The sequence below is a fragment of the Anser brachyrhynchus genome (genome assembly GCF_964034855.1).
Source record: "Anser brachyrhynchus genome assembly, chromosome: 1".
In the NCBI taxonomy this organism is placed as follows: domain Eukaryota; kingdom Metazoa; phylum Chordata; class Aves; order Anseriformes; family Anatidae; genus Anser; species Anser brachyrhynchus.
This window is the reverse complement of record NC_137694.1, coordinates 183,141,907-183,167,734: the sequence shown is the minus strand read 5'-3', so window position 1 is coordinate 183,167,734 and position 25,828 is coordinate 183,141,907. Positions and strand designations below refer to the sequence as shown.

The 25,828-nt window shown below is 44.7% G+C and overlaps 2 protein-coding genes across 5 annotated transcripts; one reads left to right on the top strand and one right to left on the bottom strand.

The window, feature by feature from the left end:
- Positions 1–1,380: 1,380 nt before the first annotated feature.
- Positions 1,381–6,701, bottom strand: TRIM13 (tripartite motif containing 13). 3 transcript variants are annotated; one of them, XM_080578974.1, is made up of 4 exons: positions 6,564–6,701; positions 5,945–6,130; positions 4,211–4,349; positions 1,381–2,680 (listed from the first exon to the last, which is right to left on the bottom strand). In XM_080578974.1, exons 3-4 carry the CDS (start codon positions 4,226–4,228, stop codon positions 1,448–1,450), a joined length of 1,251 nt encoding a protein of 416 aa, XP_080435100.1. In that variant the 5' UTR covers positions 4,229–4,349; positions 5,945–6,130; positions 6,564–6,701; the 3' UTR covers positions 1,381–1,447. The 3 variants fall into 3 exon arrangements, with proteins under 3 accessions (XP_080435100.1, XP_080435101.1, XP_080435102.1); XM_080578975.1 differs by having other exon boundaries at positions 6,379–6,602; XM_080578976.1 differs by lacking the exon at positions 6,564–6,701 and adding an exon at positions 6,207–6,350.
- A 6,954-nt stretch (positions 6,702–13,655) lies between these two features.
- On the top strand, positions 13,656–23,434 carry SPRYD7 (SPRY domain containing 7). 2 transcript variants are annotated; one of them, XM_080579012.1, is made up of 5 exons: positions 13,656–13,848; positions 14,989–15,105; positions 17,574–17,740; positions 19,317–19,419; positions 22,261–23,434. In XM_080579012.1, the coding sequence occupies exons 1-5, from the start codon at positions 13,743–13,745 to the stop codon at positions 22,296–22,298; spliced, it is 531 nt and encodes a 176-aa protein (XP_080435138.1). In that variant the 5' UTR covers positions 13,656–13,742; the 3' UTR covers positions 22,299–23,434. The 2 variants fall into 2 exon arrangements, with proteins under 2 accessions (XP_080435138.1, XP_080435137.1); XM_080579011.1 differs by having other exon boundaries at positions 13,659–13,848; positions 22,201–23,434.
- Positions 23,435–25,828: the final 2,394 nt, after the last annotated feature.

Here is a 25,828-nt window from a genome sequence, read left to right as displayed (position 1 = left end):
TTGAAATGAGCCGCTTGCAAGGACTACTGGAAGACAGCGAATTGACCGTCGCAACAGATTAAATCTTGACGGAGGCCGAGGAATACCCCCGCAGTATGGCACCCATTACGTTTGTTTTCTGGAAACATTGACAACATGTTTTCGTTCTACCTCTTGCTGTTCAGAGGACCACTGCAAAAAGAGGCTGGATGTACTTCAGGCAATATATTTCGGTATCGTATGCTCTTAGAGAAGGGCACTTGGGGGAACTCAAGCTTACAGCTCACTTGAAATCTGCGTTATCCTACAGCCAAGCCGACGCACTCAGAAAGTTCAATTAATTCCTGAAACAAGGTGCACGACAACCCAGTAACAGTAGGAGAGCCTATAACACGTTCCAGGGCTAAAGCCCTTCCAAGCACCGACACCCACGCTCCCATGGCGTTACACACAGTTTCCTGGCTCTTGCAATTACAAGCTGGATCGACAGAGAGGAGAGCAGAGGATCTGCTGCCACCTTTGCGGGGCTAGAACACAGGCCTGCCGACCACAGGCCTGCCTCTCACCACGCCGAGCTGTTTGCTTTGAAGACACTTTTTAAGGAATTGTGGCTTTAAAGAAACACGGATCTACCAAGACAGCTCGCCCCCCCGCCCCCCCCGACAATTTCACGCCGGAAAAGTAAACTGCGAGCACGCAGCTTGTTCTTCTCGCAGCAGCCTCGGCTGGTTTCTCTTTACCCCTAGAATTTATTCAAGATGCTTGCCCTGGAGATAGGTTTTTGTATAGTACATGTAAACAACAGCCATTACCTACAGTAATCTGAGTACGCAGGATACTCAGCTTTTGGTTAGACACAAAAATATATAGACCTGTATGTATACATACCCGTACGCATATATACGGGTACGTATTTCAGTGAGTACCAGTAGAAACATACTCAGGTAGAAAGTGTTTCCAGGGTGGGAGCTACGCGCCCTGTGCTTTGCAGGGCGCCTCCCAGCACAGCGCTCCGCTTCTCCATCAGAACTGCTCTGCCTGTTTCCAAACCACCTCCCCGTCAGGAAAAAATACGTTAAAATTAACTGTGCCCTTCAGGGAGGAACGCTTCTTATCAAAGGGTACACAATCTCTGGTTCTACAAACACATTACCATCACACTAAGCACATAGCTCGGCCCTATGTTTCGGTAAGGAAAATGATTTAAAACGAGGAATTATCCCCCTCATCACCTGCAACAAGAATCCTGAATCAATGTGTTTTCCAAAGCTCCCCTTCACCTTCCAGCTCAGCAGTGCTCAAACTGCACGAACGTTACTGAAACATTTTGAATCACTACCGAACATTTTGAATCAAAACGTTTTGAGTGTTTTCATCGGAAGTCTTTAAAAAAAAGCACAATTAATTTTACAAAGCTTTATGTTTTCTTCACCAGATCTCTTTTACTTCTTACATTTCAGTAGGGGCTTCACAACAGTTTATATTTGCACACAAACTGCGCAACGTTATCCAGTACCACCAACGTATAGTTTTTACACTTTTCCCTCAGAAGTGAAGCTCCATCTGTCATCTGTTCCCAGTAAAAGACGGCATGATCTGCTATCTCCACTGTATCTGCCAAATAAGATAAGCTAATCGTAAAGAACTGAGACTTCCAGCACTGGAGATTGTCAACGACAGACTCCACAAAGGACATTCTGGTGACAGCAAGAAGAAGCAAGCAAATAAGAGAGGTTGCTATAAACCTGCGCGAAAAGACTGAGGGAATCTTCAGTTTCAGGGTGGTGTTTTCCTGAGGCAAGGACAGTTTGTCCACATCAACCAGTTTTATCCCGTTCCACTGGCTGGTATCGAAGCTCTTCATCGTAGGGCTGACGTCCACGTTGGAACACGGTAACGGGGTTTCTTTGAGCACCTTGATTTTTTCCCTGAACTCCTGCATCTGCTGCAGAAAAATAATGGGCTCGGACACGTCCTTGAAAGCCTCCGCGATGTTGAAAGCCATCCGCTGCTCCTGCAGGATGGTGTTCAGTTTATTGATCTCCGGGTCATAGGCCTGCATCACCGCGAGCTTCATGGTCTCGAAGTCGGAGAGAATCTCGTTCCGCTTCTGCTCCAGCGTGTGCTGCAGCTTCTCGAAGAACTCTTTCACCTTGTCGGAATCTTTGGTCAGCATCTGCAGGGCTTTGCGCTTACTGGTTTCTAAAGTATCCAGGCGGGAGAGCGCGTCCCTGCACCGCCACGTCTCAAAGCCCTGGAAGAGGGTTTCGAAAGCCCGCTTCTCCTGGGAGTAAGCTTCCTCGATGGAACAGAACGCGTGCTTCGTATGGTCGCCGCGGGTGGCGCAAACCCCGCAGATCAGCTGCATGTCCGTCCGGCAAAAAATGTTGAGGGGCTGCCCGCTGTGCACTTTGCACACGGGCATTTTGGGAGCGACTTTGATTTTGTTGTACTTCTCCACGATGCCTTTCAGGGAATAGTTGACCTGTAAGCTGTTGACCCCCGTCACAGGAGTTTCCTTCCGGCACGTGGGGCACTTGAAAGGGGACGGCCTCCACAGCACGTTCCGCACGTTTCCCTCGAGTATGCCTTCCAGACACTTTCTGCAGAAGTTGTGTGAACAGGGCAGGACACGAGGATCATCAAACAGGCTGCAGCAAATGGGACAGGTGAGATCTTCCTCTAGGAGCTCCATCGTATCCTAGGAAAGAAAATAAAGATGGTAACAGAACTTTTGGAATGCATTTCTCCTCCCTGGAACCAGGCAAAAAATAATCTGAGGCGTGGCTCGGTGAGAAAAGGATCTACTTTTTTTCCTCAGGTGTGATTTAGACAGACCCTCGGCTGGGTTCTCACAACCAGCCCAGGCCCAGACTCAAGATACTCTGCAGACTAAATTAGCCGTGGTATCTGGCCACCAGATGGCAGGCACAAGAACGGCTTGGTTTCCAGGCAGAACCATTTTCTGACAAACAGAAACGCTGGAAAAAGAAGGCTTGCCAAACCCAGCGAGGGCTTTCCGCGTCAAATGAAAATAACTCATGTCCTAGTAACTCGAGGCTTACATCTCCCTTCACTGCAATACCCAGAAACTGGACTTCCACAGCAGATATGCCCTGCTAAGATTTGATTACCTCCACTTGCTCAACTCACCCAAAGCTCAGTTTCAAACACCGTGCACCGCTACTTCAAGGCAATATTAAAGGTGACTGAGAAAGCAAAGCTTCAGAAGATCTTTAGCTACAGAGCACATGGCTCTTTTCTCTACATGTGAAGACAAAGGTGAGTCACTGATCATGTAAAAACTTAATTTTCTCCCGCAATATTTGTAAGTAACGAGGCGAGTATGTTATCGTTGAGCTATTCGGCACAGAGTTAGCGTACTTCAAAGAACAGCTGCCCATAATCCTTGATAACTCATAGCGAAACGAAACTCTTAACTATTTTATTCATCCGCGATCTCTATTTCCAGTTCCATTCTCACAGCATTAATGCCTCAGCAACTTCTTTTCGTGGGCAGGACTTACTGAAAAAGGATTTAACCATGCATTCCTTTGCAATGGGAAGTCTCAATGAAAGGACACATCCCACTGCTCTCCCAGTGCCTCTAACCAAAGCCAAGTTCTCAGGTGCAGGCAGCTTGTAATTACAGCGTGCTCTAGAAAACACGTAATTTATAAAGACCAAACACGGTGACAGCTTGTATTTGCCAAAACTCTCAAATGCTTAGTTTGGAACTGTAATTAAAAAGATGCTTCCCTTGTGTAGTCATTCCATACTATGTTTTAAAATATATGATAAAATTCCTTTTATAAATTAGAAGATTTATCACAAAAAAAGAGCTTCCAAGTAGTCCCGTAACAAGCAAAGAATATGAATGAGCTCTTTTAAGTAGTTTTGGTGTTATTACTAAGGTTCCTGTCCCCTCTACGAAATATAAAGCAGCAAAGAAAGGGAGCCAAGAGAAGAGCTGCAAAGGTAGATCCATGCTGCACAGGACAAGAAGAGCAATAGCGTACCACTGATCCTAGGAAAGCGCAGATAGCTACAGGGAAGAAAGGCAAGGTCAACGCTGAGTTTCCTCCACGAGAGGACAGATACAGCCACGGTGAGACCTCACGTTCCTGAGAGGTGTAAGCAAACTCCCGTGCTCCTCCAGCACCGAGGAGGAGGGGGATTCCCTGTGTTTGGATAAGCAAAGTTTGAAAAGTTTGCCAGGTTCTCTACTCACCCTGAGGACTAAGGTCATCAGGCAGAAGAAGGCACCCGTTAAAGCCAGGGAAAAAGCCCTGGAGAAAAAGGTCTAATCACTCCATGTGCCGCCAAGGGTTTCCTTTAAAGCCACAGATCCCACGCAGAAACTTCATTTTCTGTAAAAAGAAAGTAATTTTGAAACACCTCTTAATGCTGGCATACACAAGGTTTCTCTCTTGCCTCCTCTTCCTAATGGTAAAAACAATAGGATGAAGGGAAGCGGCTGATTTTGCCCCTAAACGCCTGAATCCTCTTTATGAACGGTTCTGTCTTTCCAACTTGGACTCGTAGCTTTTAGCCAGGGTAGCAGCACAAAGATCAGTTTTGCTCATGCATTAAAAGGATAATAATTGCCAAATGAAAATGACAGTTCTCTATCTTCTAGTAACTGGAAATCCACAGTGCAGAAAACATTTGCCCCGGTCCACCTCCTTTACCAGGGAGGAGTTTGCTTCTTAGTTAGGGAACAGGAAAAGAAGCTTTGTATGCCTGACAGCACGCACTGCAAACCACTGCAGAAAACGCTTACTACAACGTGTCCCATCAAAAATGCAGGACAAACATTGAAGACTTTCAAGCTCCTATAAATACAAAAGCGTATACAAAAAGGTTTCCTGATCCAAATAAAACTGTCTTGGTGCATTCCAGGCCCGCTTATCCAATTAAATAATTACACTTTATAAATGCAAGTGAACTGCAAAAACACTGTATGATAGCATTAAAAGCTTAGGATTTAAAAAAAATAATAATGAAAAAGAAAAGGAAATTGGCAAGGCTACGAGCTTACTTTAAAAAAAAAAAAAATCTCTTACAGCAACAGTAAGGAGAGCAAACTGAAAACCCTGAAAACTCGTAGGACTGGTTTGGAGAGCTGAACTTCCATCTTCTTTAGGAGGCTAATTTCAGAGAATAAACTGCCTGTGGACTGAAACGTCCCTTTGTACCCAAACATCCCTTTGTATCAGCAACCCGGTATTTGCGCGAGTAAGTACAGCTTAAAACCCAGCAACACCACCACTTCTCTGTTGGGAAGCTCTGTGTGACTTCTCACACAGGTGCATAAGGAACTAGAGTTCGCCACCTGCAGCACACAGACCAAAAGGCACAATGGTTTCTTTCTTCACCTGAGCTACAGAAGGTCTCTCTGGGTACAAACCCAGCAGATGTCACCCACCTGAAAGAAAGAGCAACTGCCACGGTTCTACCATTCAGACGAACGGCAAAACAAATCCAACCATAACTGCGAAAACAAGCAGTGTAGCTTTTTACTGCACTCCAAAAACAAATTCATCTAGCATACGTCTCAGCACAGTTGGGTTTACCAGCTAGCAGGCAGAAAGCAAAACCAAAATTTCTCCAAACTTTAAAGAAAACAGAAACAGAAAGAGAACTTTCTTCAGTTACAAGTTTCCTTCAGTGACATGTAAGTGCTCTAGGTAAAACGTGACCAAGTCAGGCTGTATTTCCACAAGCATTTGAAGTAGTGAGGATGGGTCTTGTCCCCTTTCCTTCGCAAGGGGCCCCAGACCTTGTCAGGGCCTCCTATCAGCTACTTCACCAGCCTTCTGTCAGGTCAGCGTGTTCAACCAACCCCAAACAAGGGTCCCACGAGATAAAGACGGGAGGAAGGGAGGTGGGAGCTCCTCCTTTGGGCAGCAATAATCTTAATCCCGCTCACCCCACGGAGAGGAACCGCGACCTGACCACGCACCGGGGCTAAAACACGCGGCACAGCCGACCTCCACGTCCACCCGGCGTCCAGGCGGCCAAGAAGGAGCTGAAGCAAGCGGCCACGCTTCGAATATCGATTATTTCACAGCCAAAGCGTTTCTTCTTCTTCTTCCCAGGAGCGCCAGGCAGATCCAAAGCCGTTCAGCTTTCAGAAAGCTGGAAAGGCCTGTAAAATAAATAAATAAATGGGTAATTTTAGTCAGGGCGAGCGCTGTTTCCTCAGGAGGGCCTGACAAACCCACCGCTGGCACGACGGAAGGGCAGCCCACCAGTCCCCCCAGCACCCAGGGGGTCCCGTCCCCAGACCGCGGAGCTCTCCGTGTGAGGAGAGCCGAGAAACCCCACGGGGGCCGCCCCCTCCCGCAGCCCCACACGCAGGGCGGCACAAATGGCCGCCCCCCGGCCGCTCCTCACCCTCGGGGCCCTCCCGAAATGGCAGCGGCGCCACAGAAAATGGTCGCGGGCCGCCTCCCAGCCGCCGGCCCCGGGGGTGGGAGGGGAGGGGGGGGGGGGGGGGGGGGGAAGGAAAGGCGGGCAGCGGGCGGTCGCCATCGCCTCACGGGCGGGCACCGCGGCCCCCAGCCCCGCTCCCGGCTCACCTCAGCGGCCCCCCGGCCGCCATGCCCCGGCCCCGCCGCCGCACGCCCCTCCTCTCCCCGCAACGCCGAGGGGCGGGCAGGGCCCGGGGTGTGCTCGGCGAGGCAGGGCCGTGAGGAGAAAAGGGGTCAGGGGGTGTGGGAGAGGCGGCCCCGCTGTTAGGGTTGGTAAATGGGAACGTGGGTGTGAGGGGGGTGGCGTGGCTGGGAGTGCTGCCTGGGGGGGGATGCTGCTGAATCACCTGCTGGGTGCTAAACCACAGCCGGGTGGCTTTATGCGCTCCAAAACGCGGTGGGGACGCGGTCCTGGATGTCCTGGGGCTCCACAACCCTTCCAGCTGGAGGGTCCCTCACATACGTGTAGCATCACGAAGCTCCAGGGCCGGGGAGAACCGCCCTGGTCCGCATCCTTTTGCAGTCCCGTCAGTCGCCATTGAAGCCCAAATGGTTTCGTGAAGCTCTGTGCCCAGACTGAGGTATTCTGCTCCCTGCATTCGTGTCATTCCCTCACACATCATTTGTCCACCCCAGTCAGATCACTCGTCGGGCACATGGCCCTGTTCGCGTCCAGGACTACTCACACAGGTGGAGTTTGCAGGCTGGACCATACTTCTATCAAACAAAGCTCCCCCAGTGATCTGACATCTCTTTTCCATTTTTTTTTTAGGAATCTGGATTTTAAAAGCTGTTCAATAACACACAGAAGCTGTGATTCCCCTATTTACCGTGGCCAGAAGAGGAAGAGCTCGCATCTTTCCTCCTGCACTGATTCCCAGACCTCTTTCTCTGCCCTCTCAGCTAGACTCGTTGGGAATGGTTTGACCAGTGGTGGGTATCTTCAAACATCCTCTTCAGAGTGCTCGCACACTTGGCCATTTCATCCATTATTTATTGGAGAATGGTTCCAGAAGATAGAGGTGCCACACAACAGCAGCCAAGACTTTTAGGTGCACTTGAATGGCCCATTTATTTCTTGATTGTTTGGCACCTTCTTTGTGATTTTTAAAAGCAAGCAGTTCCAGGTAGTTTCTGAAAACTGATATTTAAATCCATTCCCCAGCTACCCAGATTGATTTCAAGTAATATCCCAATGCCTGTGCATTTACGTTTTCCAAGTTTCCCATGTCTATGCTTTCCTAACTGCCATCCTTATACTAAAAAAATCCTACTTTTACTCATCTTCTTTTGAATATATTGATTAAAGATATTAACAACAAGATGTCATTCTTGGCATTTTAGATTCCCTAATCATTGTAAAATTGTTGTACAACTTTTTTTTTCCTGATGTATTTTTAGAGTATATTTTATTCTCTATTAATTCTTTTGGCTCATTTTCCTGTCCTTCTCTGTCTCCTTATAAACAAGGAGAGAGTTGTATGGGCATAAGAGCGCAGACCGGCTTGCCTAGGTATCTCCTCTTCATCTGGACCATCCAAAAATTTTTTGTCCTTCCTTTCCTGGGCTTCTTTCAGAGCTGAAAGGTTAAACCTCAGGACAAACACAGCAGCCACAGTATCATTTCCTAAGCAGTCACGGGATTTCTGTGTTCAAGTGTACCATGGCTGTCCTCAGCATCATCAAACATACTTGGGGCACTTTATTACTTCTGTCTGAGTGATTATTTCTATTACATATGCAAAATATATAATACAGGTCAGGAAACTGCACACAACCAGTTGTTTTGCACAAATGTAGTCCATCCTCCTCTACTCTGTAATCCCTTCATTGTTAATGCAGCTTTTTTTCAAAGGCAGGTTGCTTATGAGCCTGCATTCTCACAGCTGAGAGCACAGAGTGTTTTCCTGAAGCAGCATCAGAGGCCATTTGCTGAAGTTTCAGAGGAAAGTTCTAGCTGATGAAAAAGAGCTTTAATAGATCTGCAGCAGTATTTTCTTAACGAATAAGGAAACAAACCCAAGGGAAATCCAGGTTTAAAGAAGAGTTTCAGCTAGAAGGGAAGTGTTAGGATAAATGGGAGGATTCAAAATCATAGAGCCCGAGGATGGTTTGGGTTGGAAGTGCCCCTTAAAGAACAACTAGTCCAACCCATCTTTCACTAGATCTGGCTGCTCAAAGTCCCATCCAAAGTGACTTTGAACACCTCCAGGGATGGGGCAACCACAGCTTCTCTGGGCAACCCATTCCACTGCATCACCACCCTCTGAGTGAAGAATTTCTTCCTTATATCCAGCCTAATTTGTGAGGTATTATAAAATAGTGACAACTACCAGCTTCACAAGACAAACATCCCTATTTGTTGTAAGGCAAAGGGGCAGCAGCAGCTATTGGCATCTTTCAGCTCCAGAGAGGACCTAGACCACGGTTCTTGTGTTAAGCATTGTGAGGGGCGATTTCTGAGACTGAAGCTGTGTGGTGTGGCTCAGCCAGCAGCCTGACAGCTCCCTGCTGCTACTCGCCTTGCTCGTACCAGCTCCACCACGCTTCACAGACACTTTCCCGAGGTGATTCAACCCGCTATGCCAGCGGAACGCTATTCCCTTTTCTGTGCCTGGGTTCGTTTCCTGCTGATTCAACGAGCTGAACCAGTTCAGAACACGATTAGACAATCACCAGACCTAACGTAAGAGGAGGGAGGAAAACAGGAATAAGGATTTTTCCTCTCTGCGGATGCAAGCCATTAAGCTGACTCAAGCTGTAACAGGTACTTTCGCCCTGAGAGGCGGATTGACAGAGAGTTAAGCCAACTTTGCTACTGACAAAAGAGAGCCCCATCCCTTTCCCTTCCCTTAGTTTTGCTTTCCTGATGCCTTCTCTCTGCTGGCTCTGACATCCATGCGGCCACATGTTAGGTTAGGCCCGCTTGCCAACGGAGCCGAAAGCTAATCCAGTTTAAAAAAAAAAAGGTTTTCAGCAGGATCAATCTCCTCACCCAGCTGATCCCGCAGCCAAACAAACATTAATGCCAGCATAAGGGAGCTAGAGAGAGGGCCTGTTCCAGTGGCAGCCTGCACACGTGTCAACATAAAACAGAAGTGCCTCCCCCCCAGCCATAATTTCCCAAATGCTTCCAGCCAGCTCTTGCTGGCATCGCTGCCAAAAGTAACAGAGTCTTGCCCTTTGGCCACACCAGCTGCTTATTGCAGGCCTCAGCCACCCTCTGTGCTGTGCTGGAGAAGATATCTATCACAAAACTGATGGATAAAAGCAGCAGGAGTTAAAAGTAGCAGTTGTTTGGTTTTTTTTTTCTTTTTCCTCAGGTTTGTCTTCTCCATCAGTAAAGCTTTTCCAAAGCCATGCTACCAAAGACTTGTCCGATTGCACTTGTCTCCAAGGGTGAAACAGTGAAGAAAAGAGCTGAGGGTATTTCCCAGACTTATCCTGGGCTCCAGGTCTACCTTTATTTCCCACTGAAGGAGGTTCAGGCTTCACGGCCCGTTGCAGAGGTGCTGGAGCACTCCCAGAATCAGGTCCAGCTTTAGGATGATAACTTCTCGAAGCACGCTGCTGTATTCATGTGAGCATATCCTCAAATGGAGAGAGGCAACCTGAGATGTGCTGTGTGGCTGCTGTCGGGACCTAAATATGGAAATAAACCTGCCAGAGAGGCGATGCCAATACAGCTCAGTAAGAAGACACTGTGAGACAACATGAATAAACTATTCAGAGCAGCGCTGTGTATCAAACACCTTAGCCGTGTATAAACGTCGCACAACTACATTGCATCTGACCACACTTCTTTTTCAACAGATACATCTGGGCTGTATTAAACACTCCAAAGGAGAGATCAGAGAAAGCAGTTTCTTGTTATCATTCCATAAAAACTACTTTTCATATGCATTGTAGAGATAGTAGCCATTAAAAATCCGTGAAGGATCATCAGCAGCTGAAATGATCGACTGCAGTTTTGAGGTCTGAATTTCAGAGACTGCCTCGGTGTCTGCAGGGTCTCTGATGACTATTTTAGCAGTGCCAAAAAGTTCCCTAGTTTTCCATGCGGAACTTTGACCCGCACGGTTAACTAATATTCAGCTTGTCGCCAGATTTCCCCGTTAGGAGGAAAACGTGGTGGTGAATTCAGTTATCTCCTTGGTGTAATCCTATTTATTTACAAAGAATGTACAGCCACGTCCCGTTTCCTTGCACGCAGAGGAAGCAAATGGGAGGGAATACGGCGCGGCGGTCCAAGTCTGCTGCTCTCGCCAGGATGCTTGCCCAGAAGAAGCTGTCCCTTGGCTTTTTCTCAGGGCCATGCACCACTGCTTCTCCCACTGTCTGCTGGCTCTCGCGTGGTGTTTCCGCTCCCTGACATGCATGCAGGCAAACACAGCTGCAACCAATCTGCGCTCTTGCTGCCGTGCTCGCAAGCGGTCCCCGGAGAACTCTGACTTTCCCCAAATTAGTGCTTGCTCATACGAATTAGCTCATCTCAGTGCCTGGCTGTGCAGCCCGGTGCCCTGGGCAGCGGTTTCTAGTTTGTCGCTATCTTACGCCATAAAAGCGCTTAATTGCTCCTTCCTGAATGAAGCCTGGCCAGCCTGCCTGTCGGTTTTAATGAGGTTTGTGATTGCCTATAGATCAAAGCCCTGCCCTGATCGGTTCTGCTTCTACGGCATAGAAAGGAAAGGGGAAGTGACCTCCAAAGTAAACAGAACAACTGGGAACAAAATTAATTTTCATACACAATTTCTGCTATGACTTGGCGAGTGTCAGATTAACTGCATGAAGTAGGAGACTTCCTACAGAAAGTAAATCCTCCCCAGAACACGTTATAACGAAGATTTGAAGAGTAAGAGCACAACCTGTTTTTCATCTGAGACCTTGTCTGTATCATCTTCCAAACCACAGGCCTGACCCTGTGAGTGGAAGGACTGCTTTCAGTAAACAAACCTTGATTTTCCAGTCCTGCGCCATCATTTACTTCTGTGCAAGCCCCACGAAGATGTTACTACATCTATTCCAGCACATTTAATAACTTTTTTTTTTTGCTTCTTTAATTCATTTTCACAGGTGGAAATGCCTCCAAAATGCTTGTGGCAGTGGAGGAGCAATTCCCAGTGTTTTTCCCTAGCAAGGCTCTGATGAAGAGGAATTATCGTGCTGAGACTAATTGGTGATGTTGTATTACATGCTGTAACAACGGGTGATACATAGTTCCCCTCTCTCCTGCGAATTTGGTGACATCAGGGAACCTTACCGAGACGTATTTGCAGCCTGTGGATCTATTTTGCAGGGCTAATGAGAGACAGTTGTGTTTTGTGAATGAAACTCAGAGCAAGGGAACAAAACAAGTCTATGACCACCCTTCTCTTCCAGCACAATCTCCAGCGCTCCCATGTTTGTGAAATGGATGAGACCTGGTCTTCTTTTCTGTTCTTTTTCCTGTTCTTCTAACATGGTTCCCAGACAAAATGTCTCTGCTGCTACTGTTCAAGGGAAAAAAAAAAAAGCTAAAACCCTGTGAGCAACAAGCATGTTTAGGCATGCTGAGCATAATTTTGCTTCCAGTGTGGGAGGGCCCTAAATACTTGGCCTCCCCAGCGAAAGAAATGCACATTCAAGAAATTCAGCAGACGCTGAATTAACCCTTCATTGCCAACCACAGTTATACATGTGAATGCTGGAGCCCAGATCTCCATTTCCTTGGGGCAGCTGCTTGGGCATTGTACAAATTTTGTGAAATCTTGCTGTTCAAATATGCTCTAAACAGGCTGTCAAGAAAAAATTACAGATATGGTACTATCTTGCTGCCATTTCTCACCTCCTCCTCCACAAGAGGCATACAAAAAAGTTGTATTTATTACCAGCTGACATTCCCTTTTTCCACCTGAACAGCCTTGTCCCCTGTTGCTTTTCCCAGGTGGGGCTTGGCAGCTTTACCATGCACCCTGCCGTGACACTGAGCTGTCACCAGCACTGGGCTTGGTGCTGGCTCTGGGGGACACCCAGCGCCACAGCTGCTGCTGTCTGGGGACTGGTGAAACCAGGATCTCCAGTAAGAAAGCATTGGAGTGGGAAAGTACCAGCAACCGCCCCCCAAAAGCCTTGTTCCCCTTTAGTCTGACAGCTTTGGCAAGATGTGCTTGTTTCCCCAGTGGTCATTCTGGGGAAGAAAGGAGATTATTGGGGCACAGAGAAGAAATAGGATAGGAAGTCATCTGGAGGTTGCGTCTCTTCCTAAGTCTTTTTTTTATATATATAATATATTAACATTTGTCATTTAGCATTTACTGTAACAAACCCGCAGTGTGCGACAGACAATAAAAATCCCGCAGTGACTTAAATGGGACTAATTATGTGAACAACGAGCTACCAATGAGAATGACGATGCCCTACATACGAAATGAATAAACATCAGTTTCCACCTAATATTTACTTCTTAGAAGTCCAAGAATAATCCCATTTGGCATATTTTAAGGAAGTCAGCTCTTGACCCCAAATGTTTATGGGCTGTAACAGTAAGTCCAATAAAAGAAAGGAAGCATATTTTAAAGCTGCTCTTAAAATCAGATTGGTTTTAGGCACAATTTTGAGGAAGGCAGCATTTCACCTCATGTTTCAAGCGAAGGGGTAAGTGTGACTGATACAGCCCATCCAGACCAATAAGATATTTCTTGCCGTGAAGCTTTCCTTTAACAAAGGATGTGAACACCCGCGTAAGCCCCCAAGACGGATGATGTTGTACCACATGGGTTACATTAGGTGCATACTGCAGGAAAACGTTAAGGGAGCTTTCTAGGTGAAATGTAGCAAAATGAGATGGCAGCTGAAAACCACGGGGACCAATTTCATCTCAAATTGGAGATAAATATGCCTTTAAACACATGTATTTTGATGTCGGCAGAGCGTTGTGGACCAGCAGGCACGACATTTGCCGGAGGTTTCTCTGACAGAAAATCCGAGCGGGAAGCGGGGTGAAGGGAGCAAAGCGGGGTCCGGGCGGGCTCCCACTGTCGCATTATCACCCCTCACTGCAGGGGAGGCACAGGGGAGGCAGAGCCGAGCCCAGCCTGCCCGGCTGCCAGCCCCCGGCCCGCTGCGAGGCCTCTCCCCGAGGGCCGGGCTCCCCGCGCTCCCCTCAGCGCCCCGCCATGTCGCGCCCGCCCGCCGCCACCTCCCGCCCGCCAGGGGGCGCCGCGACCCGCCGCCATCTCGCGGCTCGGCGGCGGCTGCGCGCTTCGGCCCGGCCCGGCCCGGCTCGGCTCGGCCCGGCCCGGCCAAGCCATGGCCGCCTCCGCCTTCTGCTGCCTCCGCTGGTGCCGGGATGGCGGCGCCGGCCACATCCCGCTGAAGGAGATGCCGGCGGTGCAGCTCGACACGCAGCGCATGGGTGAGCGCGGCTGCCCCTCAGCCTCGGGGAGGCGGCTCCCGGGGCCGGGAGGTGTCACCGCGAGAGTTATTTTGGGGGGAAAAGCTGTCGTTTTGGGGTCGCCGTGCATGAGGCGGTGAGGGGGAGGCCTCAGGGGGCTCTCGCCTTGCTTTGTGGCGTGGGTTGTGGTGGAAGGGCGCGGGGAGGGGTCGGCGCTTGGCAGCAGGTGCCTGGGAATGCAGCCCACCGCCAAGGGATGCGAAGGGATTCGCATCGAAAGAGTTTGCAGAGGAAGCCGAAAAAAATAAAAATAAAAATAATAAAAAGAGGTTTGAGTTAGGTTCAGTTGAGGCAGATGATGTGAGCGGGTGTGCGGTCACCTTCCTTGGCTTCAGGGAAGGAGCAGAACCGTTTGCAGCCTTGCCTGAAGCTCTTCTTGAGGTGATCTTCACACCAAGCCGTGCCCAGGCTCCATCGAGGAGGCAGCCCTTCATCCACAGCTCAGTGAGGAGGAAAGCAGCCTGGCTGCTTTCCAGCGCGATTTCCTGGCCTGTTTTGGACCTGGGGAGTCTACCATATTCATGGCTGTGCCAACGGTACCTATAGGTGAAGTCTTCTGCCAGAGAAAGAGAACCTAGCAGGATTACGTTTCTTTTTTTTCCCCTCTCCATACTGGCAGGCATGTTTCTAACAAAAGGACTTCACCTGAGAATACCTGAACGCCTCGCAAGTCCATCACATGTTTCTACTTGATGTGCCTTTCCTTCTCACTGCAGAATGTTTTTCTCCAGTCTATAGAGACCGAGTACGGGGCTTAGGTCCTCCTCACAGCGAGCCCTTCTGACTAAATTGTAAGTTATGCCTCTGATGTGGCTGAGCAAAGGCTGTAATCAGCATGGTGCCTTAAAGCCCAAGAGATGAAATTAGAGCAGCGTATAGGTTTTAAATAAATAAACCCTACTTGAAAGATGAACCAGCCTATAAACAGCCTCCCGTTTCTTACTTCAAAGCGTGACCCGTCATCGTAATTCTCTTGGACTAATGAAGCTCTTACTTGGGGCTGAAAGAACAAAAATTGTTCTCCATGTCTAGGGCTTTTAAGGGCTGCTTCCAGACTTCTGAAAATGTTTTGAAGTTCTGTGTTTTGTTTTCTTCTTGCAGGAACAGATGTTGTCATTGTTAAAAACGGCAGGAGAATATGCGGCACAGGAGGCTGCCTAGCCAATGCACCTTTGCATCAGAACAAGAGCTATTTTGAGTTTAAAATCCAGTCCACAGGTTAGTCAGCAAAAATGTACAACTTTAAACGTGGAAGGTATGTCAGATTGCTTGCTGTCGGTCGTATCTCAAATGCCGAGCACATGCATCTTTCAAATTGCATCCTTGAACTTTGTGAATATTGGAGGCTCTTATAGGTTGTCATTCTGTAAAATGAAATTTTTTCTTATTCTTATCTTTAATTGTGGCTCTGCAATATTGAAAAGAATGGTAAGTGCAAATCCTAAAACACCATATTATTTTGTATGCTATTATATGCATGTGTTTTGTTAACATTTTAGAAATGTGTTTTGGTAAATACACATTTATGACCACATAAAACACTGGCCATGAAGTGTTAGCTTTTTAATAGTGCAGTTTATCCAGCAATGTTTCTGGCTATTTGTCTACCTTGATTTGCTATTAAGATGTACTGTGCTTGAGCAATAGTAACATTCCTTGTGCTATGCTTTGCACTCCAAATCTAATGTGTAGCACTTTTTCAACACTGCTTTATCAAGAGGAGCCTTTCAGCACCCTGTTCATTTGTTTTGTACGGTTTTGCAATGCAAGGTAGCAGAAAGTGAATGAAATTTGGAAACATTGTACTTTTACTAATACAGTCTGCTTCAACTAGTACAGAGGGCACTCCAGACTTACCAGTATTATAATATTAAAAATCAGACTGTATTTTTAAAAACATCAGATATTAAAGATGGGGCTGTTCTTTCTCAAAGAGCAGAGAGAAGAAAGGAGAGAAGTGTTTGTCCAGAGACAGGCTTCACAATACTGGAGCTTGAACCCAGTGCTTTTTGGGTAGGGATTGTTTGCACTCACTTGGTTTGGGGTGCTGGCACTGTGAACATGAATCTATCTAAAACACCTCACACTCAAACCATTTGTTTTTAAACCAGTTTGGTTTTAAACTACATATAAACCCCAGCTCACTCTTAATCTGGCAGTTTTAGTATCCTTTCTGTTGAGGGGGAGTATCAACTCAACTGCAGCTGTTGTTCACGTATTGTCATCATTCACACAAGTACAGTATCTGCGTTGTTACACTTCAGAAACACAGGAAATAAACTCTTCTCTGAGCCCGGCTTCATCTTGTCCTGTGTCCCAGGGCAGGAGAGTTATAGATAGCTTAGCTTAAAACTTCAATTCACAGAAGTGTCCCTGCGCAGTCTACCAGGGGTCATTTAGCCTGACTATTGGGAAGCTTTACAAAGCCCAATCTGAATTTTGTTTTCACTCTGGATTTGTAAATATGAGAATAAATTGTTCTGCAATTTTGTCTTCTGAAATTAATTTAGTTATATTTTTGCTTTGTTTTAGTCTTCTGAAGATTAAAGAGCCCCAGTTTTTTTCATTGTCTACTTATAGGCAATGTTTTTACATTTTTTTGACTGGTTTTCTTGTTTCTTCTAGACTTTCTCTAATTGACCTGATTTGTCGTGAGGGGTGATGCTTTAAATGGATGCCGTGCTCCAGCTGCAGCAGCAGTGGATGTCCTTTGTGTACTTTATATGCAATATGTTTCATTTATACATGCCATACATCCAGAAGTATTTCATGACAGTACGACACACTCAAATACGGCATGTGTTCTATGATAACCCTCAAATTATATTCTTTGAACTGGCTGCCAAGACACTACTATATTTTTGCTACTTATTCCTGCTTACCTGCTGTTCTTTGTAATTCAGAAAAAGGAAATGCTTGCTCCGTATTTCAGACCTCTTAACCAATTTGTTGGGATTATTTAAAAATTGGCCTCTGAAGAGCTTGCACTCCTGTCAGGTTGATATTGGCAGCATGTTTAACAAGCAAATTGTCATGTTATTTAAGTCATTAATGTGCATACGGAATAGCATCTGACCTTGGGCATTCACTGCAAAGTCTGAAACCCCACTCACGTCATCTTTTTGATTTGACAGAGGGCTACTGATGAGTAGTCTCCGAATACAGTTTCCTAACCAGTTGTGCACTCGCCTTGCTGTAACTTCACCTTGACTACGCTTTCCTCATTTGAGTGTTCGAATGTCGTATGAGGATCAGAAATGTTACCAAATCAATATCTATCGTGTTTACCATTTCTCCTTTTTCCCTAGGGCTGGTCTAACCAGATGAAAAAGGAAATTGCATAGTTTCAACTAGATTTGTTGTTCACAAACCCATGCTAGTTGGATTTATTTTTTACATCTTCCTAGATTCTCCGAGTTGTTTTCTAGTATTTTTTAGGAGGAAAAGTTAAGCTAAGTGGTTAGAATTCTCTGGATCCTTATTTTCAAGATACATACTGATAGATCTTCAATCTTTTGTGACTGTTGGTATTTCCAATAGATATTTACTGGTAGTACCTCCATGGCACTAGTTAAGAACATGTTATATTCTTTATACTATCCTGCTTCAGTCAGGTAGTCAAAATTATGTGTATATATATATATATATTCTTTTTTTTTTCTTATCGTGTTAATGTCATGTTTTAGGGATTTGGGGTATTGGAGTTGCAACCCAGAAAGCAAACTTGAATCAAATTCCACTGGGTCGAGACGTCCATAGTCTGGTAATGAGGAATGATGGAGCTCTCTATTATAACAACGAGGAGAAAAACAGGCTACCAGCAAACAACTTGCCACAGGAGGGCGATGTGGTGGTGAGTTTCGTAAAGCTGCTGCATCTTTTCCAGCTGTTCCCAGATTTCTCTTTATTTACAGCTGCTGTGTGGTCAGACCGACCGTTTCCAATCAAATTATTGTCGTCTCCCAGTTTGGAAAGTGCTGATGTAAACTCCTGTTGTGTTTGAATGGATCAGCAGCCTGGAGATAAGTGGACTTTGTTCTGAGCATCCGTGTGATCCTGAGTGGGGGACAGGTCTTACCAGGGTTTGAAAGGTGGCCTCTCCTGCTGTGTCGCAGCCCGGCTGCTGTATCCAGCTGGCTGATGACTCCGTCAGAAGGGTCCTGCACTGTTTGAGATGGGACTTTCCTGAACAAATAACGCGCTGGAATGTGTTACGTGGCCTGCCTCCGTGCCCAGCTGAACTCTAGATCCCACAGCTGACTGGTTAATAATTAGAAGAGAGCAGAGAGAGGGCCTGGCTGACTGGTGGATTGTATTTTTAGCCAAACTTTTGTAGGGAAGGGGAGAGATACCAAGTGGGAAGACAATTGAAGAATGAGAGCAAAGTGAGAATCCTAAGGTTTTGTACCTCACTGTTTCCAAAATATCTTTATGGCTTGGCATTCAAAGGGTTCCAGTTCATTACTGTCGTTTTCTCAATTTCCTGTTAGAGATTTATTTTCGAAAACTCATGGGAGCAATGACATTTAGACCATTTATCACTGCTACTTTTCTTGCTGGGTAACCTTGCTTCTGTATAGCAATGGTTAGAAAATTCATCCCTAGAAGCCCTAAACAGCTAAAGCTGACTCCTCCACCCTTTACCTCAGACACTACGTTATTCTTTTAATCCCCTTCTGAAGTTGTTTTATTGGAGGGTTGCAGTCTGTTTCAGGGTTTGGTCAAGCAATGTAGTTTCAAACGACTTCAGTCACAAAAATGTAGCTGATGTGTTACTTTGGTAACTCCCCAGTTTTCATAAATGTCAGTTTATTGTGTTCTGTCATGAAAATAGATTCTGAGGCAGTGAACGACAACACAAAGTGCCACGCTCAGCCATACCAAAACAGTCAGGAAAAAAAATCCCTTGTCTAACAAATAAGTGATTTATTACCTCATGAGTGTTTGCTTTCTGCTCTCTGGTCAGCATGTTTGTAACGATGTGTGTGAAGTGCTGGTCAAATAAACTGAATTCATAGCGTCGTTATTTAGGAAACTCATTTCCATGGGAAGGTACAAAAACGAAGACTGCGAACTGCTTAATATTCATTGGAAATTTTGTGATTCTGTGCCATGGTGAGGAATAGTCTAGAAATGTCTTTTGTAAACTGGCCTTAGTAAGACGTGTACAGTACTGATTGCATCTAAATTGAATGAGCATTAAGGAATCCCAAGTATTTGAAAATACAAATGTTTCTGATCATTTATTAACTTCCAGTCCTGTGCTGAACTATTTCAAGTGAAGTTTTCTAGAATGCTGTGGTTTGCATAATGGTGTTAAAATCTGCCTGTGGCTGAAAAAGCTGAATTAAGTAGCAATGTTGTGTGTATAAACTTGTTGATGGTGGTTTTTTTGTTTTGTTTTGTTTTTAATTTTCTGTGCTTTGTAGGGCATTACATATGACCATGTAGAACTAAATGTATATTTAAATGGGAAGAACATGCATTGTCCAGCGTCAGGAATCCGAGGGACTGTCTATCCAGTGGTCTATGGTAAGTAGGAGATTTTCAAACTGTTTCATAGTATGGACAATATTTTTGCACCAAGTCTGTCTTGTGGATTCTTCTCACTTGGATGGAGCACACATCTTTCCAGTCACACCTCAATCATTTGTTTTGGCAATTACAACGAAGAACTGCTTGGAAACACAAAGCTAGGAAAATACAAAGGTATATTTTCACTTAATTTTTTAATGCCGTTTAATAGCTAGAAAAAAACAGCACTGCTTACTGACTGCTGGCAAAGTATCCACATCCAACAAGCTGGGAAGTTCCTGCAGTTAGTCTAAAAGCTGCTGGGTAAAAAAAAAAACATGAAGCAGACGAAAGAAAGAAAAACAACAAATTCAACCTAGTATGGACATGTGGGCTAATCTAGTTTATCTCTGCAGCTTGGCATTTATGCCCATTAATTTCACACTTTGTAAATGTATTCAGTGTTAAATATGAATAGATACTGAATTGCCATTTGTATTCTCTTACGGAAGCAATAACTCCCCTGTCGTGCCAGTACAGCTGCCTGCTGCCTGGTGGGCCCACTCTTTGCTGCAGTACCAAGGTGATGGCCATTTCTGAAATGCAGCAACTGGTGGGTGAGGTGTGGTAGCTGCTCTTGCCATCACCTATCAATACAACAGAGCGATTTTGAACAAGAAACCAATACCACGTCCAGTTAATCCCCTCATAGGCGGTTTAAGAAAGAATTTATGAATTACGGGAGCTGGAATTTGGCCAAGGCGTGTGTTAACAATTTACCCTTCCAGAACTTGGTGGTGTTTTTGTAGTTCCCAAGTAGTCAGAAGGCTGTTTAACATCTCATCTGAAAGGCAGCGCTTCCCCTCGTTCAGCACATAACCTGTGCTGCACTCTGGGTTGTCGTATAACTTACAGCAAACGATCACTGCTCATTGGATTCCCAGCATTGCACCTCCAGCCTTCTCCACTTTATCTTTGTTCCCACGTGAGAGTCTTGTCTAAGTAGTATCCTCCCCCAAGCTCATTTAGCTCTTGAGATATCATTAGCTATATGATGTGGATAATTATTTCATTTCACGGTTGGTTCCCAACGAACTGTTGGCATGTTCCCATTTATATCCTGACACATTCGTAATACTGCATTTTATGAGCAGGAAGCAAATACTCTTAGATATGCTGCAGAGCCTTTGAAGTCTATAAATTTAGACTTCCACCTTTCCGAGGTATTAGGAGTGGAAATGCAGTCATTTTGTGATGTGTTTGTAAGCCACATGATGGCGCTGCTGAAGTGCTGTGGCAGCCAGTAGCTGCCCCGCAGCACTGCCGGCTCTCCTCGTGTGAAAAGCTTGGCGGGCAGTGGGAGAAGAGTTACGGTGTGATAGCTGATTCTTGCATCTTCCCTTTATTTTGGAAATGGTGTTAGAGAAAGCAGGTTGTTTTTAGAAAACATTCGGTAACTTGTTAGCCTATTAGAAATCATCTTTTTTCTGACTTAGAGTTCTGTGCCAGGGGAATTCAGCAGCCTTTTTTTGCCAGGTTCTTATTATCCTCTTCTACAAGTGGACAAAATTTCACAATAACTATAGTGTTTCTTACATACTGCTGTAACAACTGAAGCCTCCAAATTGATTTTGCGTGGCACTTACACTGGTACACATTTTAAATACAAACGTCCTTTTTTTAATGTGCACTTCTAGTCATGGGAAAGGATCTGAACACAGTGAAGAGAGTTTCTTAAGCATTTCCCTTTCCAGAATTCAGAGTAGAACTATGGATATCTTTTTAAAAGAAACTTGATACTGTGTTCACCTACTCTATCAGGTGTGTAAAACAGGAAAGTGAACTTGAAGGTTGCTCCCCACAGCTGCTGTACTTGAGGCATCTTTGCATAAGTGCGATGCAGACTCTGCATAAATGCTACAGGACTGTATAAATGTACTGATAAGAGTTTTTTCCTACCTTGGTTCTGAGATACTTAAATTTCAAACCAAACTATGGAGATGAATCTCCCCTATTTTGATCTAATATACCTGGTTTATTTGGAGAAAGTTATCTTTGAAAGAGAGCTTTTCTGTCCAGCTGGGCGTTTCTGTTTGCTTATATGGTACATGAAAGATTTTCTGTGACAATCCTCAGTAGTATCTTTTTTTTGTGCTGAAGGTTAATAACATGTGCCCTGCAGTTTATGCAGAGGTCCAAAACTGAGAATGGTGTTGTAAAAAGCATTAATTTCCAACTTAAAGAGGCAGTCAAGGAAGCTCTCTTCGTATTACATCTTAGAACAGATGGTCTGACACCAACCACTACAGACATTGGAGATCTTGGTAACCTCCAGAAAAGTGATTGCAGGCAGCTGAAACCCTGTAAAACTCCAGCAAAATAGGAAGCGGGCAGAAAAAATATGCAGCTGTGGAGGTGACAGCCTTGCAGTATGCATCGAGTAGCGTCCTTAGTCTACAGATTTACAGAAAAATAGAGTAGAAAATTTGAATGGAATTGTCTGAAGCCCTGCTAACGTGAACTCAGAGGTAGCGTACTCTTTGGGTTCAGCAAGGACTGCTGCTGACTAAAGTAAATACCAGCACAGAGAGGTGACTTGCTCTCCTTGGGTATGCGTATAGGGCTTTAGCAAATTTGTTGGAGAAGTTTCATTTAATTCTCCTATGTGTAGGTAACGGACGTTGTAGAATATTCCTCATGTTATAAGCATGGCAAATATAATCTAGGAAGGTGGTGTAATAGAGGATGAAGCTGCAAGTGTTTCTTCTCTAATTTCTTATGTTTAATTCTTTCCTGCAGTTGATGACAGTGCCATTCTGGATTGTCAGTTCAGTGAATTTTATCATACGCCTCCCCCAGGGTTTGAGAAGATCCTCTTCGAGCAGCAAATCTTCTGAATGTCTTCGTACTGAAAATTTGCACCCTGCACTGTTAAGAAAAAGCTTTGTCATCTTAAATAAAGCTTCACGTTACCTTTAGGAAACATATCCGTATTTTTAGTAAGTACTTGTGACTGTTGTCTGCGGAATTAATATGTTAACTGCAACACCAGATAATTGTGTTGCAAATACTAGATTTCTGGCAATGTTTTGTGGTTGAAAAATCAATGTTTTGGGCCAGTTTTTTTCTGATCTGTACTCGATGCCTAAAGTAACTAAGGAATATCATTGACATCAGCATTCAATTCAGTATTTTGGATGAACTGGAGCTCTGTAAAGCCGGTAGTTCTTATAAATATGATAGCTATGGAGACTGATAGTTCTCATGATCTTTTTCCCAGCTTTTTCAGACGGAAGCTATATACCTTGTTAAAAGGAAGTACTGTATTTCTAGTCTGTGATTAGGAGTTGCGGTGTCCTGGTTGTGCACGATGACTAACGATACGATGGCATAACTAGCAGCTAGGCTTCTCTTGCCTCCGCAAGGTGTCGTTTAATCCATTCCCTCTGTCTTAAAATGGCAAATGTGTATTTCTCCTAGCTTTTCATTTCCTTTGACTGCGATGGATAATAGGTTACTGTGTAGTAATACTTCAGACGCTATTTTGTTGAACCTTAACAAAGCAAACCTGAACGCCACCTGTGTTTTTTGAGGACCATGGCTCTGTGTCGCTCTGGTAGCAGAGTTCAGTACAGATTGCTCAGCTTGGGTATGCAGAGAGACGGGTGAAGGGTATGAGATGTTACGGTGAAGCCTTACATCTACACTGTAAATCAGATTATTCTTTTACGGAATATCTTATTTAATTTCTCTGTGAATCATTTATAAATGATTAATGGCTAAGACATTGTTCTAAAATGTGATGCCCATAAGTATAAATTGAGATGCTTTTTTTTTCCTCTGTTGTCATGTATTTAATATACTTCCTGGAAGAACTTTTATTGTAAAGAAAATCTTCGTATTGGATGTTTGGTTTTTGTTTTTGACTTTTCCTGGGTTGATGCAGTTGCATAAAGGAATAATTTATTTAAATATTTTTTAGAAATGATCTGATTCTGAAATTTTCAAATACAGCTTTCTCAAAGCCTTTCAACGTATGGTTTTCTGCATCTTTCTTTGCATTCTGAGCGGACCACGTTTTCCTTCGGTTTCGCCTTTCTATCATGTAAGAGCATGGAACTTTTCAGCCTGAAAGGACGGGATGCCCTTTTCAGCATGGTATAAACCAGGGAGACTTGGAGTGGTGCAGTTTTGGTTCCCCTTGAAATCTGCTCTGCTGTGCATCTTATATTTGAAGATTATACAAAACATTCGTCCTTGAGGTGATTTTGCTCTGCTATTTGATAGGAATGTTTCTGTAATCAAATTTTTCAGCTTTTCAAACTTGGAATGCTTATTATGCGGTTTTGTTTTTTAAATATAAAAGGAGGGGGAAGGTGTCCCTCTTTTTCCTTTTGGTATCTTTGAACAATGCCTTCAACAGTGTTTCTTTGCCATCAAAGACTACTGAGATGAAAGTGCTTCATGTGGAATTAAGTTTCTTGTGTTCCTGGGGAAAGGAGGAAATATTTAAAGAAGTTTTTATCACTTCATCTAAGTGTATCCAGCAAACAACTTATTTTGAAGCCTGATCTGTTTAAGAATATTTAACAGTAAAAGCTGCTATCTTGAGCTTAACATAGACTTGGTGAGAGAATTCTCATTCTCCTTGAAGGTGCAGAGAGGGCTGTCTTCTTCAAAGTCAAAGGTTTGAAATGGAGAACATTCTGATAAATACAAAATATTCAAAATAGTTGCTAAAATCACCAAAAATATTAGAGGAGCCTGTTTTTACAGCTGCAAGTTGCTCATTTCTCATCGTAAACAGAGTCAGACGCATTTGTAAAACTGCACAGTGTAAGTACACCTCTTGTCTGAACACTGGAAAACTTCTTGTTCTATAATTGGTGTCGCAGGGAAACTGTCTAAGGTAAGGGGGATGAATAAAAGATTATTACCATCCACTTATCGAAATGGAAAGACACCACGGGTTTCACCTGGAAATAAATATTGTGGAGATAGCCCATAAGAGAAGCAAGGGTGCAGTTAACTCCATTGCACAGGTAAGAAGCTACAGAAAGAGCAAATGAATTAACCTGTATCTCAGCGTGTCATTTAAACGTCTGGCAACAAAACCAGCGTACTGCGTTCCCAGCCCCAGCTTTGCCCAGAGAAATGAGGTGCAGTAAATATTTCTGAAAGCTTCACTCTGATGTCACTTTCAGTTAAAGATTTAACAATATATTTCCTAGTAGCAAAATTCATTTTAATAAGAATGAATCATGCTTCCCAGTGAAATTGTCGAGGTATTTCCACTAATTGTTTGTACCTAAATGTTTTCTTAATCTCTGAATGTTACAATTTGGACACGCTATCAGAGTGCAAAACTTTGTATTAACTAATACTGTAGATTTTATGAGTCCTCTTGAGATCGTACAGTGGCAGCAAGATAGGAAGTCTGAACCAGACTTTGTGTATCCATAAATAAATTGAACTGACAGGGCACGTGATACGGGTTGCATATAGATCAGTAGAGTTGTTACTCTGATAACGCTGGAACTGTTTATGGTGCTCCAGGATAGATGCAGCCTGGTAATACTATTCCAAGGAGCCTAAAATCCTAATTAGATACTGTAAAGCCAGAAATACCTTTTCAGGATTGCCTGAAAAGAGGAGGGTTCAAAAGTGACATGTCAGATTGTATTGGGTAATACTGGATCTGAAAAAAAAAAAAGCTCTTTGCAATGAGTAATTCATTTGGTTAGTATAACCCCTAATTCTGTGGTAAATAGACATAAATGAGGTGTGGGGGAGTGTTTTTTACTAAGCTTGTGCACGCTTAGACAAAAGAGTCGTGTCAGGATACCGCAACATAAACACTGCTGAGAGAAGCTTTGTGATGTGCGTTGGGTCTCTGAAATCTCACGGAGAGCTTTTCTGCTCCCAGGCCTACCAAGGGCGCTCGGAGGTCGCTGTACATCCATGCAGGTGCAAACGTTCATGTGAAGACAGACTTCTAGGAGTATTCATGCTGTGGTTTTGTTTTTTTTTCCTTTCTGCAGGCTTTCTTGGGAATGGAAGGCCATGCATATAGAGGTATGCAAAAATAAGAGGAATTGACTCCTAGTCATTAACAAGAACGCCTTAACCACATATGAGTGAGCTCGTTGATTGCTTTTGCAGTACTCGCTCAGCTCTGTTACCAGTTTGTGTTGTGCTGATGTTGATTTGTATACTGAGAACTGCTCAGGCTCGTGGCTGAGATAAGGTTTCCCAAGGTGAATCAGTGAAATGGGTGCCTATGCGTCTTTGTCACTCCAGGATTTAAGGTCCACGGCTAAGGCTCCCGAGCTACGACGTTTCGGAAGGCTTTGGAAATTGGGTTAACTATCACCTCTTGCTGTAGTGAGGGACCTGGTTATGTAAATATGTCCAAAACTATACAGTA

What these genes read in the sequence shown, in the direction of transcription:
- SPRYD7 (XM_080579011.1), top strand. Translation starts at nt 13,743, where the DNA reads ATGGCCGCCTCCGCCTTCTGCTGCCTCCGCTGGTGCCGGGATGGCGGC. An exon ending in CACAGGAGGGCGATGTGGTG is followed by an intron (nt 17,741 to 19,316) that starts GTGAGTTTCGTA and finishes TGTGCTTTGTAG; the next exon opens with GGCATTACATATGACCATGT. An exon ending in TGTCTATCCAGTGGTCTATG is followed by an intron (nt 19,420 to 22,200) that starts GTAAGTAGGAGA and finishes TCTTTCCTGCAG; the next exon opens with TTGATGACAGTGCCATTCTG.